Consider the following 18,982-nt stretch of genomic DNA (forward strand, 5'->3'; position numbering starts at 1 on the left):
CTGCAGAGATTCTTCTAACCACCAAGGGTACAGGTTGTAGCCATATTGGTCTAAGGATATAGGCAGACAAGGTTCTTTGAGTAAATCGGATATCTTTTATTAGACCAGCTCAAATAGTTGGAAAAATTTTTCTTTGCAAGCTTTTGGGTATAAATACTAGGGCTATGCGAAGCTTCGGGTGCTGATTCAATTCAGAGGAGATTAATCCTGATTCGGTGGCCAAATCTCCGAAACTGAATCAAATTGGGAGACCAATAAAAAGGTCCAAATCAATTTGAAGCTCTCCAAATCAATTCAGAAAAGATTCAGAGTTTCGGAGACATTCGGAGGTTTGGGCAGTCCCTGCTCACCGCTGCAGGGAGCTTGACCCGGACTCTGTGCTGGTAAGTGGGGGTTAGGGGGGCTGGAGGTGTGGGGATGGGACCATGGGGGGACCCCCACCAGGCCCCATGCCCTGCCTGCTCTCCCAGCCCCCCTGAGCATCCCCTGACCCCTACTCACTCTCCCAGCCCCATCAGTGGCTGCCCCACCCAGCCCCAGCATCTTGGCTCTTTAAAAACAAAGGCCCTGCATTCACCAGCTGTTGCAGTGACTGTCAGGGCTTCTGGGGGCTTGCAGCCAAGCCCCCCCCATTCAGCACAGGACAGTGGGGTGCAGTGGGGATCACTGGCCCCTGCCTGGCCGAAGCCAGTGAATGCAGGGCTTTTTTTTGCTTTTTTTTTTAAGAGCTGGGATGTTGAGGCAGGGCAGGGCAGCCATTAATGCATCTGGGAGAACAGGCTGGGGAGATAGGTCTATTTGATTCGGAGATTTGGCTGATTCGGCAGCGGCTGAATCTCCAAATCAGATTCAGCCGAATTGGTTTGGGACAGTGATTCAAATCACCGAATCGAATCACTGTCCCCTGAATCTGACAAATCTGAATCTGAAGAGAATACCTGCCACTTCACACAAGCCTAATAAATACCCTTCATCAGGCTAAGGAAGCATCTGCAGTTGGTGCCTGCTCTTCCTGGATGGAATGAATAGTAAAGAAGCCAGAGGCTGGGCTGGGCTGCATGCAAGACAGGCAGTCAGTGAAGATGTAAACTGAGGAGTCAGCGGGTAAGAGACAGACTTAGGGTGGGGTGGAGGGGTGAGGCGGGGAGGGGAGTTGCCCAGTTTGAATGGTGAAACCAGCAAGAACATCAGTTTCAGCAAGCTACTGCAGGGCTGAAAGCTGCAAACTGATGTTATAATATAGCATTTAATCTGGGCCAACCACTCTCTTTCGCAGTCTCTTTGTCATTATGTCAATGCCAGGAGGCAGGACCACTCAGGTGTTGGTAGTCATGGCTCCGGACAGTGCTGGCATCACCCCAGACAGACAAACCATGAACTCTGTGAATCAACCTCAACAGATCAACCTGAGGGTGGACAGGACAATGGCGATATTCTTGAGAGCAGAGCCTAAAATGCTGGGGGTGAGTAGGGTTACAAATTGCTGCAGCGCAGTGCGTGGAAATGGAGGTTTATGGGGAAAGGCCCAGGATCCAGATCAGACTCCAGACTTAAGTCTTCTTTCCTTTTTTACATTAACAAACAGCTTTTTAGGAAAGGATGCAAAGGAATGGATACCATCACATTAACTGGTACCTCAAGGATCAGTGGAGGACTTGAGCTTGTCTTCAAGACAGAGCACTGTCCCTCCTTTTTCCTGAACTATAGCACAGGAATTTTGTGATTATGCTGCAACTGGGGGATGTGGTCCAGTCAGGAGCCTCAGCCACAGAAGAGACTGTGGCCCTGAACTAGTTAAACTACAACTCCTAGAAGGTACAACCTCAGTTCATCAGACTTGGTCCAGGACTGAACCAAGCCAAACCTGCATTTCAAGGATATTTGACAAACTGAATTTAAATATTTCCAAATCATCTTTTAAATTCTGAAAAAGTGTCAAATATGTGTTCAACATTTTTTTCCTGTCAAAAAATGTTCAACTTTTTTTCCTGATTTGGAATCTAATCAATGTCAAAATACAGGAATTTCCTGAGGGAGGAAAACTCTTCTTTTCGATCAGCTTTGCTTATGACACGGTGGTGTCTTTGCTCCTCTCCAAAGAGGAAAGGAAGTGACTCCTTTCATATTACTCCATTCTTTCCACACAGGCCATCCAGATCTTGATTGGGTTGATTCACATGGGATTTGCAAGTGTCTCCATAATTCTTATAGAAGCACAGTCATCATATGTCTCTGTCACGACGTTCAGCGGGTACCCCTTCTGGGGGGGGTTGATGGTGAGTAGAACATGCAGAAGTGTTTTGGAAAGGATGGCAGGGGACCTGACATCTATCATCACTTGACACTTTAGTGGTGAGTTATTGGGTTAGTAACACTCAGCTGGGCCATGTTCCTCAAATTGAGTGGAGGAGCTGGGCTGACGTAAGCCTGGGTGTCACTACTTTGTCAAGTGGCTGGTGGAAACAGTGGCTCTGGATGGTGCCCCATGCCTCTGTCCAGACCTCAGATTTGTTTCATGGTTCCTGATTTCAGCTCCTGACCCTTGTCTGGTACCTTGACTCCCGTCAAAATGCTGACAGTTGAGCTGAACCAAACATAACCTGGTACTGAAAAATGACAATGGCTATGGACACACTTGGGGCCTTGTTACTAATTAATTTTGGGAAGCTCCTCTTAATCCTTGGATTGTCCCCATGTTAAGTCCTTTAAGTGGCTTAAAGCACTTGATACGTGGCTCAAAGTTACTCCACTCCAGGGCAGGATTATCTCTTGATCTGCATAACCTGGCTCCTGTTCCATTAAGATGTGGCCATAAATGTGCCACTTAAGTTGAAGCTGTGACTGCAAGCTAACACTAAGCCAGTCAATATTTTTGCAGTTCACTGGGCTTGTCTAAATAAGACACTTAACTGCGCAGTAGCCTAGTTTACTGAACAATAAGCATGTGCGTCCACATGTGCACATGCTTACTATGCAGTAAATCCTTGCTAATCATGAGAAAAAATGCTACCTGCAAATTCAAGTAGTAAATTTGCTTTCAATTAGTAACATCTCAATAGCAGTCATGTAGACACCTGACCAGGAGCAAATCCCCAAGTCAGCTGTCCACTAGGGGGCAGGAGATTGCTTCCTACCCCCGGGAACTGCCTGCTGCTGAGGCAGGCTCCACCACTGGACCCTGGGTGGGGACTATGTCCCCCTGCCCTGGTAGCTGGGAGCTCCAAACCCCCATTCTGAGATTGTGATCAAGGAGCAGGGGCTGGGAGGAAAATTCTTGCAGTGGAGAAAATGGACAACACTTGCAGGGCAGCTTCCCAGGGCCAAAACGCTGACCCATGTAGCCTCGCAATCAGGAGTGGGGGACCTATGCTGGAAGACCCTAATCTCCTAGCACTGGCCCCGCAACTGCAGAGCTGGTGCTGGGAGATAAGGGTCACCCAATATCGGCCCTGCAACCATGGAGATGGCACTAGGAAATAAGGATCTCCCAGAACCAGTCCTTCAGTCGCAGAGCTGGTGCTTGGTGATAATGATCTCCCAGCCTGAACTCTGCCACCATGAAGCTTGGGCTGGCAAATAAGGGTCTCCCAGCACCAGCCCTGCGGTGTGGAGCTGGCACTGGCAGCTCCCTGCTGGTGGGGGTGGGGGAGCCTGTTCCCCACCCAGTTCCATGAGCATGGAGCTGAGCAGGGACCCAGCTGGAGAGCTGTGGGGAACGAGCTCCCCAACCTGTTTCCCACCCAGCTCTGTGCTTGCAGAGCTGAGCAGGAAACAAGCTCCAGAGCCTGAGCCCCACCCAGCTTCACGCTGTCAGAGCTGAGCAGTAAACCAACTCCCCAGCCTCTGTCCTACATGCAGAGGTCTAGGAACTGTTCTGGTGAGGGCAGATCCCTTTTTTTTTTTGTTTTTGTTTTTTTGCACCAGTCCTGGAAGCACTGCAATACCAGGTCAATGCATGGAGTGGATGGAGCACGCTCCGGTTCCACCACCCAATACCAAAAAGAATCTGCTCAATATAGACCTCCTATGGAGGACATATTAAAACTTATCAGAAGAACAGGTTAGCACAGCCTGCCTTTGTCAATGGATGTAGTGCCAGCGTCGGGCAGATCCCAGCCCTATGCCTTGATCAGGTGATTAAGGCTCAAAACTTGAAAAGAGATTCAGGGGTGGGGTAGATCACAGTCCCCTGCCCTGATCTGCTGGTGGGGCAGCTAGCAATGAGCTAGGGCCAGGAGCTAGGAGCTGGGAGCTAGGGCCAGGAGTTCCCTGCTGCTAGGGCAAGGGGACATTGTCCCTGCCCTGGCAGCAGGGAGCCCCCCGGGTTAGGGCGTAATGTGCCAGCCCAGGCCAGAAGATAGCCGACTCCTGGCCCAGTGCCCTCTGCCAGCCCCTGGGCTAGCACCCGAGGGAGCCTAAAGCTCCCCCTAGTGGTGGCAGGGGCCCATTGCAGGGCCCCAGGAAGCAGGACCAGTTTACTGCCATTAGCAGCAAATCTGCTCCTGCTTCAATGTATGCATAGATGCATGTGCAGGAGCATTTATTTGCAAGTTGTTTACTCGTAAGTAAACTGTTCCTGAATCAAATTCATGTGTAGACACACCCACAGTATAACGGGGAGCAAGGCCCTTAATGTAGACAGAAGAAAAGAGAGATGCTTCCAGCTAAGAGGCTTTTCACATATACAAATGATCCAGTCTAAGCCATACACATCTCCTTTTAAGTAGTATTAGCTTAATTGTACTCAGAGGGTGCATCTACACAAGACATTACGTCGTTGTATCATCAGCAGGCATGAACTGTGATGTCAACGCTATTGCACAGTAGGATTGAAAATGACTCATGAGCTGCCAGGACTGCATAGTAACAGCAGTTACTGTGCAGTCATTTAGTACTTGTTTTAGCAAGTACTAAATAACTGTGCAGTAACACCTGTGCAGTCAGGCACATGTGTAGAAGTGCCCACAGATAACCTGAGAGGTGCAGGGGAAATATAGTGCTAGAGAAAAGCTTCAGAAAAATTTCCATATGCAGTCCCCTTCCCTCCACTCTAAAACTCACCGCTACATGCTTGAAAGGAACTCCTTCCAAACTCCTCCTGTGAGGGCAGCTACAGCCCTCCCAGCTAATTTTCCACCTACTGTACCGGCAGGAGTCCTGGATTTCCAGTTTGGAGATCAGGTCTGATCTGCAGACTCACTGTCTGCATCCTGTGTCTGAAGTCAAAGGCCAGGTGCCAGTAAAGTCCTTGACTAAGAGCCTCTGCCTGCTGGACTGATGGTAGTAGGGTTTCATAGTTGTTAGGCACTGGAAGGCACCGTGTAGATCATTGAGTCCAGCCCCCCTGCACTTGGGAAAGAAGGACTGCTGGGATCAGATGACCCCAGCAAGATGGGTATCAAGATGTTTTTTGAAGATCGCCAGAGTGGGTGACTGTACCACTTCTGGGGGCAGCCTGTTCCAAACCCTTGGCACTCAACTTGTAACATATCCACGCCCTTGTGAAGTCACCAACTCAGCAACTCCTGGTTGGTGGGCTTACGAAAAGGCCCAAGCTTTGTGAGGTCACGTGTTTTCCATCTCCCACTTGCTCAGCTCAAGTCAAGGCCCAGGCCTTTGTGGGTGCGTCCAGATGTGCATGGATGTTTGGTTCTCCAGGGACAAGTAGTGGTGGTGCACCTTGCAACGCTGCTTCTTGTCTCTGTAGAATGCCTGTACCATGCACACTTTGGCATGCAGCAAGTTGCCCTGGGTGGCATAGAGGAGGCTGAAGCCAGCACTGTGCTGGCCCCACCAGCTTTACTTGGGGTCCTGGAGGCCTCCTAGGAGCTGCAGCCATGACGATCCTGTAGAGTGGAACCTGGTTGGCAGCGACAGCATGACTCCGAGTGGCCCAGCTCCACTTTCTAACAGCACATGCTGCCTGAGCATGTGCTGCTTCAGGGTTTTTTTGACTTCTGGATATCCAGGGGTCCAAAAACACATGGAAAAAAAAATGGAGCAGCGCATGCTTAGGCACTGGAGCTGGGCCACTTGGAGCTGTGCTGTTGCTGCCAGATTGCCCAGCTCCCCATTCCCTGATCATGATGGTGATCCCTAATTGTGATCTCAGAGTGGGTGCTTGGAAATCTGTGCTGCCAGGGCAGGGGGACAGAATTCCTGCTTGGGCTCTGCTTGGGCTGCCGCTGTGGCAGCAATCAGCTCCCGGGGCAGGGAGCAATCTCACCCCCTGCCGGCCGGTTCACTGGGAGCAAATTTTCTCTTGGTCAGGTGTCTACATGAGCACTACTACGCAGTATTTAATCACAAGTAAATTTGCTACATGCAAATGCAAGTAGCAAATTTACTTGTGATTAGCAAAGTTTACTTTGCAGTAAGCATGTGCATGTGTAGTGATGCTTTCTTACTACCCAATAAACTATGCTGCTGCTCAGTAAAGCATCCTGTGTAGATGTACCCACCTTGTTCTTAAAATAAGTCCAGGGCTCAGATCACAATGCCTTTGGTATTTCACATGCCAGAGATAAACAGTGACTCTGTGGAGAGAAGAGAGGAAGTATCTACTGAGGGAGAATTGCAGTAGAGGTGTCATTTGACCAGGCTGGATTGCAACGGTTTAGGAGGCAATCTGTCCACTCCGAGGGAAGGATCCTTGCCTCATTGCCCTCATGCCTGTCACATACAGGCTGTCTTGAATGTTCTTATACCTGTGAAGTAATCTCCTGCCCCTTAACAATATCTCAATCTTTTTCTTTTTCTGCACAGTTCCTTATTTCTGGATCCCTCTCAATTGCAGCTGAGCAGCATCACAGTACCTGTCTGGTGAGTTCCTCTCTAAGGTTTCCTCCACTTCTATATTACTGAGGGATATGTAGAGTTCATCCATTCTTCCCCAGAAGAGCCAGGATGGAGGATATATGACAGGGAAGAGAAGAGACCTGTGAATCAAGGACATGGAGCATGCACACTGCAGGGAAAAACAGAAGAGACAGGCAGGTTCTGGAGGGAAAACAGGGATACTAGTTTAAGGCATTGCCTACCCTCTTCCCCAGCAGCCTGACTGTTTCCTCCTGGAAGCAGTTCCTGGTGAAACAACTTTCTCTTGATTAAAAAAACCTGGCGCTGTCAACCAATTAAAAAATTGATCACAATTAGTTGTGCAATTAAAAAAATTAGTCACTATTAATCATGATTTTAATCACACAGCTAAAAACTCACAATAATGCACAGAAGAACTCAAAATTATGCAATTAGGCAGGTACTTTGTATGGTTGGGAGTGGATGTGGGGTGTGTGGGGGACTGTGGGTGTGTGGGGGTGGGTGGCTGGAGCCCCTCAGGGGGGTGTGAGCCCAGGAAGCAGGAACCCCTGCACAGCCTGGCAGGATGCCCAATATGAACAGGGTCTCCATGGAACTGCCCCGCGTCTCGGGCCTGCCCTCCGCCCATGCACAGCCCTAGCAGCGGTGGGCTCACCCTGCCCTTCCCCAGCAGCGGCAGTTGTGGGCAGCCCAGACTGGGGGCAGCTGCTCTGGCCCTGGCTCCAGCCTAGGTTCAAACTTCCCTGCTTATGCTCAGTGGGTCCCAGGTGGTCCCAACTCGCCCCAGGCCTGAGGATGCCAGGCAGCTCTGCTGCAGCCCAGCGCCACCTTCCCAAAACCCCTGGCACTGGCAGCCCGGCTGCTCCAGCCCCTGGATGGGTGTTGTGGTAGGATGCATGGGTGCACCCCCCCACTCTCTCCACTTCCTGCTGCAGCTACCTAGAGCCCACGTCCAAGCTTCCTTATGGCTCCTCTGCCCTGCTACCACTGGCCTGCTGCACAGCCCTGGAGGCAGCAGCACTGGCAGCAGAGCAGGGCAGGCTCAAAAACCATGCGCACGATTAACAAATTAAAAAAAATAATGCGTTAATTGGTTCTTGCATTAATCATATATGTTAACGGTGATTAGCTGACAGGCCCTAAAAACCCCCCTCTAAACTGGGGCCCTTCTGATCATCCTTCAGAAAATGAGACAGAAACTTCTGCTGAAATGGCAGCCAGGCTCCCAGGGGATAAGAGTGAGATAATGAGTCCAGATACTCTAGAGAAGAAGTTTTGTTTGTCATCAGGGGAAGTGAACTCCTGATATGTGACCAACACAGTTGGTGTGAAGGTCTAAAGTTCAGGCCTTTTTCTGAACTCCTCACATTCCTTAGGATTATAATCTCTTCACAATTAGTGTTTGCTTTTAAAACTTTCTAAAAAAAATACAGTACTGAAAAGAAGTCACAGAGGGGGAGGGGGAAAAAGCCTTCCATATACTCTCAGGGATATTGGTTTTAGCTGTGCTGGTCTAAAAGTGTAGGCAGACAAAACTATTGGGGTAGAGGCAATATCCTTTATTAGACCAACTAATAGTAGCAGACATATATATTTCTTTCTTTGCGAGCTTTTGGGCCCAAACGCCCTTCCTGCAGCAAAGGAGAATTCAAAGATTGTGAAAATTCTCCCAGGTAGGAATGAAACTTCATCTTGCACAGGGGAGTTAAATGATGGTAGGGTTCCCCTAGGTATAACAGTCCATTTTAGAAAAGGTTGCTTTGTGAGTAGGCAAAGTAGGCACAGACAGTAGGCTACAGCAGGTTCATTCATACATCAGGTATCTGATTGCAGGCAAGGTGTCAAATTTTGCTTCTATCTTGTTCATCTGTGAAGTTTCCATATACACTGGAATGTATACAGCATGTGGCATTGGCTCTGCTTGAAGAAACTAAGGGGGTTTGGCCTTTCGGCCTAGAAAGATCTGGTGCTTGCGAATGAAGAACCAGGCATTGTAGCTGGCTGCAACAGGGTGTACCCTTCACACGACTCCAATGTAGCAATATTGTCAACTCCGCTCAGAAGTCAGACCTCCAACAAGCATAAGGCTGGCTTGCAAATCAAGATCTTCTAACCTAAATAAATTTGTAGGGGCTTTTCACTGGTTATCTGGCATTTGAAGCTTTGGGGAAAAGTTGCCTGGTCCCAGTTACATGAGAAGTTTTAAGGGGGCAGAATCCAGCACTAAATATACATACTTGCCAAAATAGGCTCTCCCACTAGGTTCTGTCTGTAGCTTTGTTTCGACTTAACTACTTCCAGGTTGTGGGAGCTGGTGTTTTATCTCCTTGCTCATTCATTTCATAGGCACCTCTCATAGAAGCAGATGTCACCTGATGTCGCATTTGTGCTGCCATAACAATTTTTATGGTGGCATAAATGCTATGACAGTAGCTGTCCCTACCTTTTGCTGTGCCACAAGTGGTGTGACAAAAGGTACTAATAAATTCTGCTGCTTTATTGTGACCAATATCCATTAGGACAGGTGTTCTGAGGTTTGAGGGACCTGATTCTGTGCACCCAGGGTAGAACTGGGCCCCTCAAGCTCCCAGAGCCCCTGCCTGGTTTTTCCTGCATACAAGATGGTAGCCATTTTGTGTAAGGAAAAATATCTTGCACATATTCCAGAGTTGCCCAGGGTGGATATATGTAAATAGGGAAAGCCTAAGCAGGTCCCAGCTTGGAGGCACAGGATCCAGGGAATCCTGGGGGCCCTGTGCCTCCACACTTGGACTCACATGACCCTGCGCCTCCTCCACACTGGAACCCATGCTGCCCAGGGCTCAAATTACAGGGGAACTTGGTGGGGGCACATAAAAGTTGAGAGCCCCCCCATAAGAGATGAGAACTCCCCCACAGGCTGGTCAGCCCTCCAGTTCACCCCTCACCTTTTCTAAGCAGCCCAGGCGGCAGCAGCAGGCTACAGCAGTGGCTCCTTCTGGCTGCCACTGCTGCTGGCCCCAGCCCCACAGTACTGGTGGGGACCTATTCTTACAGCCCCTACCCTGGCCAGTTTTTTTGCAGACCCCACCAAGAGCCAAAGTGTAATTGAAACCTGGACACTACCCCATGCCTCATGCAGACACATGGGTCAGCGTGAGTCCCAGCAGAGGGACACAGGAGCGAAGGAACCCCTGGCACCCTACGCCTCCTTGCCAGGACCCACATCAGCCCATGCTTCAGACACAAGTGCAAGTCCCCATGTGGAGGCACAGGGCACCAGGGATTACCCAGCTTTTGCATTACCCCACACCTTTGCATCGCCCCATGCCAGGACCCATGCTGACTCATGCTCTGCGTGAGGCACAGTTCAGCATAGGACTCCATACAGGGCAGCAAGGGACCCAAGGAATCCCTGGGCAAGGGGAATACATCACCCCTTGTCCTGTACTGGTGGGGCAGGGGCCAAAGGCAGGACAAGGGGCGATGTGCATGTTCCTTAGTAAAGTGGATCAGCTGTGGTGTCCCACCCCAGCCAATCCACTTCATTTTGGTGAAGCCTCTTTCTATCCATTGAGACTTCCCAGCCCTTCCTAGCTCCTGTGTCATAATTACTGGGAAGAATGGGAGTCGGCTGCCTTCATTTTTTCAGGCAGTCTCACCTCCACCTGCAGACTAGCTCCCAGGAAATATCAACCATTTTTATGGGGTCAGTAAAGGCCAGGTGGCACCCATTTTGAATAAGGAAAAATTTCTTGCACATATATTTCTCATCTTGTTTACATGATTCAGGTTTTTAATATACAAACTACTGAACGAAGCAATACCAAAGAGTTTTGGGGAACACCATGAGTCTGAGAGATGCTGGGATTCTTGCTCTACTAGTGTTCAGGGGGCAGGAGGCGAAGCAAAATAGGGGAAAAGGGGAAGGAGGTGCCCAGACATTGGGGGGGTGGGGGCGGTGTGCCTTTACTCTGGATTTGAGCTGGAAGCAAAGGCCTAAAACCCAGCTACTATTTTCCCAAGAATTAAAAGTTTCTGTTTTGAATGCCATATTCTGCTCCCCAACCCCTTTTTTTTTTCATTTTTATTTTATTTAAAAGGATATGTTATGAAAATCGCTCCATCTTTCCTCTGTGGGGCTCAGCATTTTCAGCCCTACCTAAAGTGGGTCGTAGTGAGCACAGAGGAAGGCCTAATGACACTGACCTGAGGTCTTGTACACACATGCAGTAGCTGTTCTTGCATAGCTCCATGTGTGCTTCTTATTCCAGAATTTTGCTTTGAAATAATATTACGCGAATGAGGCACTCTTGTTCTGGAGTAACAGAGGGCAGGCATGGAGTTTCCCAGGAGAGCTATTTCACTGTTTTCAAAGGCTACTTCAATCTAAATTAGCATTTGGGTTTAGAACCTGAGAGTTCATACACCCTTTTCTTGCCAACACTAACATTCTTGTTAGTGGATGCATCTGTTTATAGCCTATGTGGACTTTGGTGCCTAAAAAGTGATTTTATTTCACCCTATTCAGGCCCTGAAAACCCATTAATGCATCTACTTTTCTAACACACTTTCATCTAGCCCTTGGGAGTGAGTCATGACGGAAGAAGTGAGGAAGAGGAGGGCCCGCCCATCTCTCACATTAACAGTTTTTCAGGCACTCAAAAAGGATGGAATAGAATCACATTTAGGGGCATTTATTCACATGTTTTTTTTTCTGGGATGCACCAGAGAGTCGCTGCTTCGGAGCAGACTCGATTAATTGAGCTAAGGCAAGCTAAGGCAAGCTAAGGCAAACTGCCCTGCACCCCCTGCAATTGTATAAGAGGTGAAATGTGCACCAGCATGCAGAAAATGGCGGTGGTGCACTTTTCAACTCAAGCACCTCCAAGGTGTTTTAATTCAAAAACATGCCACTACCATTTTCTCAGCGCTGATATGCATTTTGCCCCTTATACACCTGCAAGTGTCACAGTGCCAGGTGCTTTGAAAAGTGCTTGCATTGTCCAATGTGCCTGAGTCCATTTATGTGCCTAATGTGGCCTTCAGTGTGCAGCTAAAAACAACACCGCTCTACAAGCCCTGAATCTCAGGTCTTCTATGCCCTAGTCTTCCACAAGAACTAAGCTTCACTCTGGCTTGAATAGTTCTCCGAAAGGGATTCAGGGGTTGGGTTGAATGTAAGGGACAAGTTCTTATTTTAACCAAACCTGTTCTCCCTCCACTGTCAAATAACATTCCTCTTGCAGATGAAAGGCAGCTTAGGAACGAACATCGTCAGTGCCATCTTTGCCTCTAGTGGGACAGTTCTGTTGACAATGGAGCTCATTATTAATGGAATGTTTGTCTCTTATGTGGATCAAGGGCCTCTGTCTGTAAGTGACCTGATTCTGCCATGCACCATTCATTGCCTGTTTAGAAAACCTGGTGTCTGGAATAACTCATATTAGGCACAGATCTACATGGCTCTCATTTCAAATTAAAAAATGCCAAGATAAACAAATTACAAATATGAGCAGCCCACTGGGCATGAGCTTCATTTATACTAGGACGATGACACACTGCTCTGGCCATGCAGCTTCTATATGGTAAATGAGAACCAGGACATTTGACCTCATTGGAAATGTATCCTACTTCTTTCCTGAATTGAGGCTGTGAAGGATACAGTCAAATGGTGAATTCCTCCCTTTACAACTAAGGAAACTATTACTGCTAGCAGCGCCTAAGTGGCCCCTCTTACCTCAGAGGGGAAAAACCCAATTTCCAGAGACAGCAGAGCAGGTTTCTACCACTGCATCCCTGACTCGTTGTGGTTGTTGCATCCTTGCAGCTGGTAGAGATGTTACATGCAAGGCACTCTCAGTAAAGTCCTCCATATGGAAAAATGGCTGCCCTGTACACAGGGAGCACCTTAGTGGCACTGATCTCTGCATGCATACAAGTTGCAGCAAGGAAAGTTTAGATTAGATATTAGCAAAAGCTTGTTTAACGAAGAGAGTAGTAAAGCACTGGAACAGGCTACCCAATACTCAGAGAGGTGGTGGAATCTCCATCCTTGGAGGTTTTTAAAATCTAGCTAGGCAAAGCCTTGGCTGGGATGATTTAGTTGGGAGTGGTCTTGCTTTGAGCAGGGGGTTGGACTAAATGACCACCTAAGGCCCTTTTAACACTCACTCTCTTTATGCTGGCTCTATGCCCCACCACTAATGGGGATGCTGAATGGAATGAGGATTGTGTTTCTACACCACTCCTGTAAAAGGATAGGGAGAGCCAGGGATGGGCTTCAGCTTCCCCTAAAATGCACTCCTGGTGCGTCCCCTTGGAGTGGAGGGGAGTGAGCTGTTGATGGAGCTCGTTGCAGCTTTGAGTAATGCATTATCTCAAACAGTCAAAAGTAACTATTGTTCCATGTGGTTCTGTGCTCCTCAGAAAGCCGGAAAGGGAATTGCAGCTATACTGCTGTTGGTCACTCTTCTGGAGCTCGCCATTGCAGTCTCCATTTCTCACTTCGGGTGCCAGGCAACCTGCTGCCAACCTAAGGACGTGAGTGTCTTAGCTCTCAATGGGTTGAAAGTAGAGGGAGTTCTTATGTTAAGTATCTTCCCTAAAGAATGCATCTGGGAAAGGCCCTGTACAGGTCCGGAGCAGAGGGGGGACAGTGATGTTTTCTAAGTAAGGACTGGGTGAAGATTAAAAAAAAAAAAAGATTTTGGACCAGTTATTTTTAGGTAAAAACATCTGCTTTCCACGGAAAATATTTTATCAGAAAAGTGATTACTCCAAATCAAAAAAATATTTAATTCAAAATGGTACCACTCTGCCCCATGAAAGTTGTATTTCAAGTGATAAATGCATCTGGGGTCAGATTCTATTCTACTTATTGGGCATCTAAACTAGGGGTGGATAAAATATGGCCTGTGAGCCAGATCCAGCCCTCCAAATGATTTTGTCTTACCCATGACTGATCCACTCAAGGAGAATTGTATCCAGCCTGTGGCTGCCCTGGCTTTCACCACCTCTTGCCCTTTTCCCTTCCTTGTGCCATAGCTGGCTACAGCAGCAGAAGCAGCTCCAGCTCCAGTGGCCAGGCAGCTGCTCTCTTCCTGTCCCAGCCCAGCTCGACCTGCCCTGTCCCACCCCCAGCCCCCAGTGTATGCTTCAAGGCAAGGGGCATTGAGCTCCTGGCCAGGCTTGTGCCCAGCCAGGCTGTCTGTGTGCAGCTCCAACTCTGGCCATTCACAGACCAGACAGCCTGGCCCCAGCTGAGTTGAAGCTCGGGTATAATTCTCCCTACAGCCAGAGGGAGGAGGTACCAGGGGAAGAGGACCAGGAGCCACTGATTATCTGGGCCATGCTGGGCCAAAAATAGCTGGGGCCTGGTAGGGGTGTGGGTACCACTAATGTGGTGCTGTGCTGTGCTCCCGCATGCCACTTAAGGCCATGCCATGTGGACAAAACTGGAGCAGCTGACATGGCTTTTGCTTGACAGTGATGTGGCCCCTGCCTAACCCTAAGTTCCCAGCATGTGGTACTGGCCCCCTTCTCCCTGCTCTTCCTCCCCTGCCCTGAGTCCCTGGCATGTGGCTGTGATGGGCCAGTGCCAAAAACAATGATTTTTTTTAATGTTCCCACTTGCTGCTTTGGTCCACATTGGTGCAGCTGGTATGGGTCTTGTCTAATCCAGCTGCATGCCAAGGACTTGGGGCAGGAGAGAAGGTGTAAGGGGGGGATGTGAGGAACTCATGTGTTTGTGTGTCTGCATATATGTCTGTGCATGCCTGTGTGTTTCCACATGCATGTGTCTACTTGTGTGTGGTGTGTGCAGATATGTGTCTGCACACGTGTGTCTGTGCATGCATGTGCATGGCCCTTAAAAGCTCAACAAAACTCATTAATTGGTCCTCCAACCCCAATAATTGCACACCCCTGAAATGGACCCTGAAAATCAATTAATGAATGCATCTTTACTTTTATAACACACCAGGGCTGCCAACACAAGAATTTTTTTTTTACTGACAATCTGCAACTTTTTTACGGAAATATGTTTTTACTAATATATGTTTTACCTAATGTAAATGTAACCCTTCTGCCAGGGCCTGGACAGCAGTAACAAGGAGCAGATTCAAATTTAGGGGTTTAACACCAACTTTTAACACAGTCTTACTTGACTACAGCAATGGTTTTACACTGTGCTCCCCCCACCCCAGGGTTCCCCTGCTCACCTCACACCTTGACACCCCCAACTACACTGTGCACTATGCTGCCCCTCTCTATCCCACCCCTGAGTTTTAACACTAGTGGCCCCACTCTTCCTATCTTGACACAAATCCCCACCCAATACCTATCTCCCCTTCCAGCCCCACAGGTTAATCCCAGCTCATCACCCACTCCCTGTCTTGCTCAGTGCCACAGACTGTCTGGCCCTGCCTACCTTTGAGGCAAAAAGCCATTACAAGCAGCACAGGCAGATGCAGTAGTAGCACATGCCCAGGAGCATGGGCGGGAAGGTGCTACAGTGGCTTCCATGAGCCACAGAACCCTGAAAGAATTTTCTCTGCTGCGTGCTGCACTCCTGCTCAAATACCAGGTGCTGCTGCTCTGCTTTGTCTATCCCTCGATGCTTGTTTCCAGTCTCAGTCTCAGAACAGAGCTTCAATCAAGCTCAAGACTTCTTAGTTTTTTATGGATGGCTCTTTTTTTTTAACAGATTTTATGGATAAGCATTTTTAGCCTCCTTTTCCAAGACTGTCCATAAATTCACAGGCAGTTGGCAATCCTGTACATGTAGTCATCTTGCCCTTAAGATGGAATCACAAAACAAAAAAGGAGGGGAACCCATCATCTTTTGCAGGAGATGTTTTTCAGGGACTCAGGCGGTGTGGTATAGAATCACATTTGAGTACCCAAGTGGTATAGAATCATATTTAAGCACCTAAGTTCGCTTACCTGGAGGATCTGGCCCCTACTGTCCTTGTTTTGGAGCCTGACATCTTTGATATAATACCATTTCCTTGAGCACAGGAGAAGTCTTAGAGCAAGCAAGAGTTTCTCTACCACAGCTCCAAGCCTCTTTCAACCAGAATCTGACCCAAAAGCTCTCCTGGCTTCTCTTTGGGATGCTCACTGGGTGGGTCCAGGAAAATATGGACTTGAGGCAACAAAGCTGTACTGTCCAGGAGGCACCAGGAGAGAAGTTCTTAATTGAAGCATGAAGGCATTGGTCATTCACATTTTTAAGCACTATCCAATTTTCCACAGAAAGTGGACACAATTCATGAAAAAATATACTGTAGTGGACTACCTGATTTTTTACTCAAAACTTGTTTTTCAGCCAGCTTTAGCAAAGAGAACATAAGGCTGCCTGCCACTCCAGCAAAAAAACCTGGTGCTCCATTAATTTGAACCCAAAAGAAACACAAACAAATGACCTTCCAGGTCTGGTGGGACCCACCTCATTTAGTCTACAAGTGCCCAACATCAAACTTGCTTAAATCAGGGCCCATGGAAACATCTTGACATTGTAACCAAAATAATATCAATAATAGCAGGAGACCAGTGTAATGCTCCGTTGCACCTAATGCTCATCACCTGCCCAAGGAAAGCTGCATTGACAGGACATAGAGGGTTAATAATGGCATTGCTGGTGAAAGGATGTAATCATCCTCAGTGAAATGCCAGTCATTTCAGGAGAATTCCTCCATGCATGCATTTATCCCAGTTCTGGGAACTCAGAAGGATGAGGGAGATGATGGTGGCAGTGCAATAGCACATGATTAGTTGTGGCAGGATCCAGGGTTTTTTAATTGACCAACATCAATAGATGGCGATTTCACCTCACACTCACAGACCAACAAAAATATAAAAATATTTCCATCATTAATAATCAAAATTTATAGAAAGGGAGTGTAACAATAGGCTGCTACCACAGCACCTGAGTGGGGTCCTGCTAAACAGCAGCTAGAGGTGGGAAGATGGGAGGAGTGGCGGGGGGGGAGATGGGCACTGTGCGCACGCGTGTGTGTGTGTGAGAGAGAATCTATCCTCTCTTCTGCCTCCCCAGCTCAGTGCCAGCCAGGCCCTCCCTTGCAAACTTGGGCAGGAGCAGAGAGAGCCACTGGCTGCAGGAGGCAGATGCTGCTGCGGCAGCCAGAGGTTTCCTTGCCAGGGGATGCAGGTGGGGAAGGAGGAGGGGGGAGAGGGGTGGCAGAAAGCAACTGGTTTGGGACAAAAGAAAAGTAGGCACTGAACTTGGCAGCACCGTGCACTGGGGCCAGGTGGTAGGCTGACAGCCTGGCAACACAGGAACATTCCCCACACATACTGTGTGCTAGGCTGGAGGAGGAAACGGGCATGTCTGTGTGTGTATGTGCGTATGCTCTTGTATGCGTGTGTGTATGTGCATGTACATGCACACACACACATATGCATGATCCATATCCCTAATTTCATGCAATCCTGAAAATGTAAATTAGTAAAAATAAAAATAAATGCTTAAAAATAAAAATGGTTACTATCCATCAAAATTATTTTAAAAATTAAAAGTCAAATTCTGCCAAGTCTACACATGATGATGGCTGAGGGTATGTGAGTGGGTGGTGGAGGTAATGATGATGTTCCTAAAGGTAGCTCATGCTTTTTCTCTTTTTCTTTTTCTTTCTTTCTTTCTTTCTTTCTGTTTTTTGTTTGTTTGTTGCAGGTCGTAGTCCCCGTTCCATATACTGTGAATACAAATTCAATGGTTCCTTCTACCTCACTGACTCCTTCCCCATTTTATGACAACATGGCTTCTACTAAGAAGGAAGAGCTTTGAATAGAGGCACTCAGAAGGAGTCAATACTAAAACCCACATGAGAGGAGGTTCCTTTTTAAGAATACAATCCAGACCTGCCCTACCTGATCAATTTTCATTCCAGTCCATGAGCACAATTCTACATTCCAGATCCCACCAAGGGAACTATTTTTGTTTTCTTTGCAGCTGTACCCCATTCATCATTTTTATGTAATGAAAGATGAAATTGACTTTCCAGAAATATCTATCCACCCAAGGCGCATGCCCTGACCAATTTCCTTTCTGGTATCTTCAATAAAACTTGAAAACAGATCCTTTCCCAAATGTTGGCTAAATTACAAGTTATGCAAAGACATGGAATTGAAAACAGAATTATACAAAAAACAGAAACTTGGTGAAATTTACTATGGAGGAATATGAAGGTTAGTAGCATAACCGGGAGGGATGGGGTGGGGGGGAGGCAAAAAGAACAAAAACCCTGAGGACCAGTTTAGAGCGGGTACCAGAACAGTAGCTTTCAAAGAGCCTGCACTGATACTGCATCCCATTTTGGGGGAGCTTGCACTGAAGCAACAAGAGCCTGTGTCACTGCTGCAGCCCCTGAGCAAGAAGTTAACTGCTCCTTTCCCCAACCCGTCCACATCTGGCACCACGAAGGTGCCAAAATTTAAAGTTATATCTCTGATCAAGGTATAGCAAACTCAGGAAGGGTCAGAACAGGAAAAGACAAGGCACAAAATCAGACATAAGAACAAGGGTGAAGAAAATAGCAAGTAAACAGGAGGATATTCAAGGACATCAGTGATCTGGATGTGGGGCTGAAAAACACACTGGCAAAGCTCGCCAATGACACTAAACTTTGGGGAAGTGTGGCCACACATCAAGGTAGGCTGATGATCCAGGTGGACAAAGACAAATTAGTTAGATGGGCAGACCACAAGCACATGCAGTTCAACACTGAGAAGTGTAAAATGCTCCATCTGGGGAGGAAAAATTTGCAACAAACTTACAGGCTCAGTGGTGCTAACCTAGCTAGCACTACATCTGAAAGGGGCCTGAGGGTCATAATTGACCATAAAATGAATATGAGCCACCACTACAATGCTACAGTTAGCAGAACAAGCAATATCTTGGCATGCAGCAAACAATGCATCTCAAGCAAAACTAAGGAAGTTATTCTCCTGCTCTACTTGGCATTGGTGAGGTCGCAGCTGAAGTACTGCATCCAGTTGTGGGCACCACACTTCAACAAGGATGTGAAGAAGCTTGAGAAAGTCCAAAAAAGAGTCACTCATATGATCAGAGGCCTGAAGAGCAAGCCATATGAGGGGCTGTTCAGCCTAGAAAAGAGAAGACTTCAAGGGGATTTGCTGGCAGTTTATAAATATAACCAGC

At 47.8% G+C, this 18,982-nt stretch overlaps 1 protein-coding gene and 1 pseudogene across 1 annotated transcript; one reads left to right on the forward strand and one right to left on the reverse strand.

Annotated features, from left to right (window-relative positions):
• Positions 1-1,289: 1,289 nt before the first annotated feature.
• On the forward strand, positions 1,290-17,608 carry LOC149871259 (membrane-spanning 4-domains subfamily A member 15-like). Its single transcript, XM_090034898.1, has 6 exons — positions 1,290-1,463; positions 2,148-2,276; positions 6,766-6,822; positions 12,048-12,173; positions 13,228-13,341; positions 17,495-17,608. The coding sequence occupies exons 1-6, from the start codon at positions 1,290-1,292 to the stop codon at positions 17,606-17,608; spliced, it is 714 nt and encodes a 237-aa protein (XP_089891024.1).
• LOC149871260 (U2 spliceosomal RNA) lies at positions 3,911-4,089 on the reverse strand (annotated as a pseudogene).
• Positions 17,609-18,982: the final 1,374 nt, after the last annotated feature.

This window comes from Crocodylus siamensis, chromosome 2 (genome assembly GCF_052110815.1).
Source record: "Crocodylus siamensis isolate JL-2025a chromosome 2, ASM5211081v1, whole genome shotgun sequence".
In the NCBI taxonomy this organism is placed as follows: domain Eukaryota; kingdom Metazoa; phylum Chordata; order Crocodylia; family Crocodylidae; genus Crocodylus; species Crocodylus siamensis.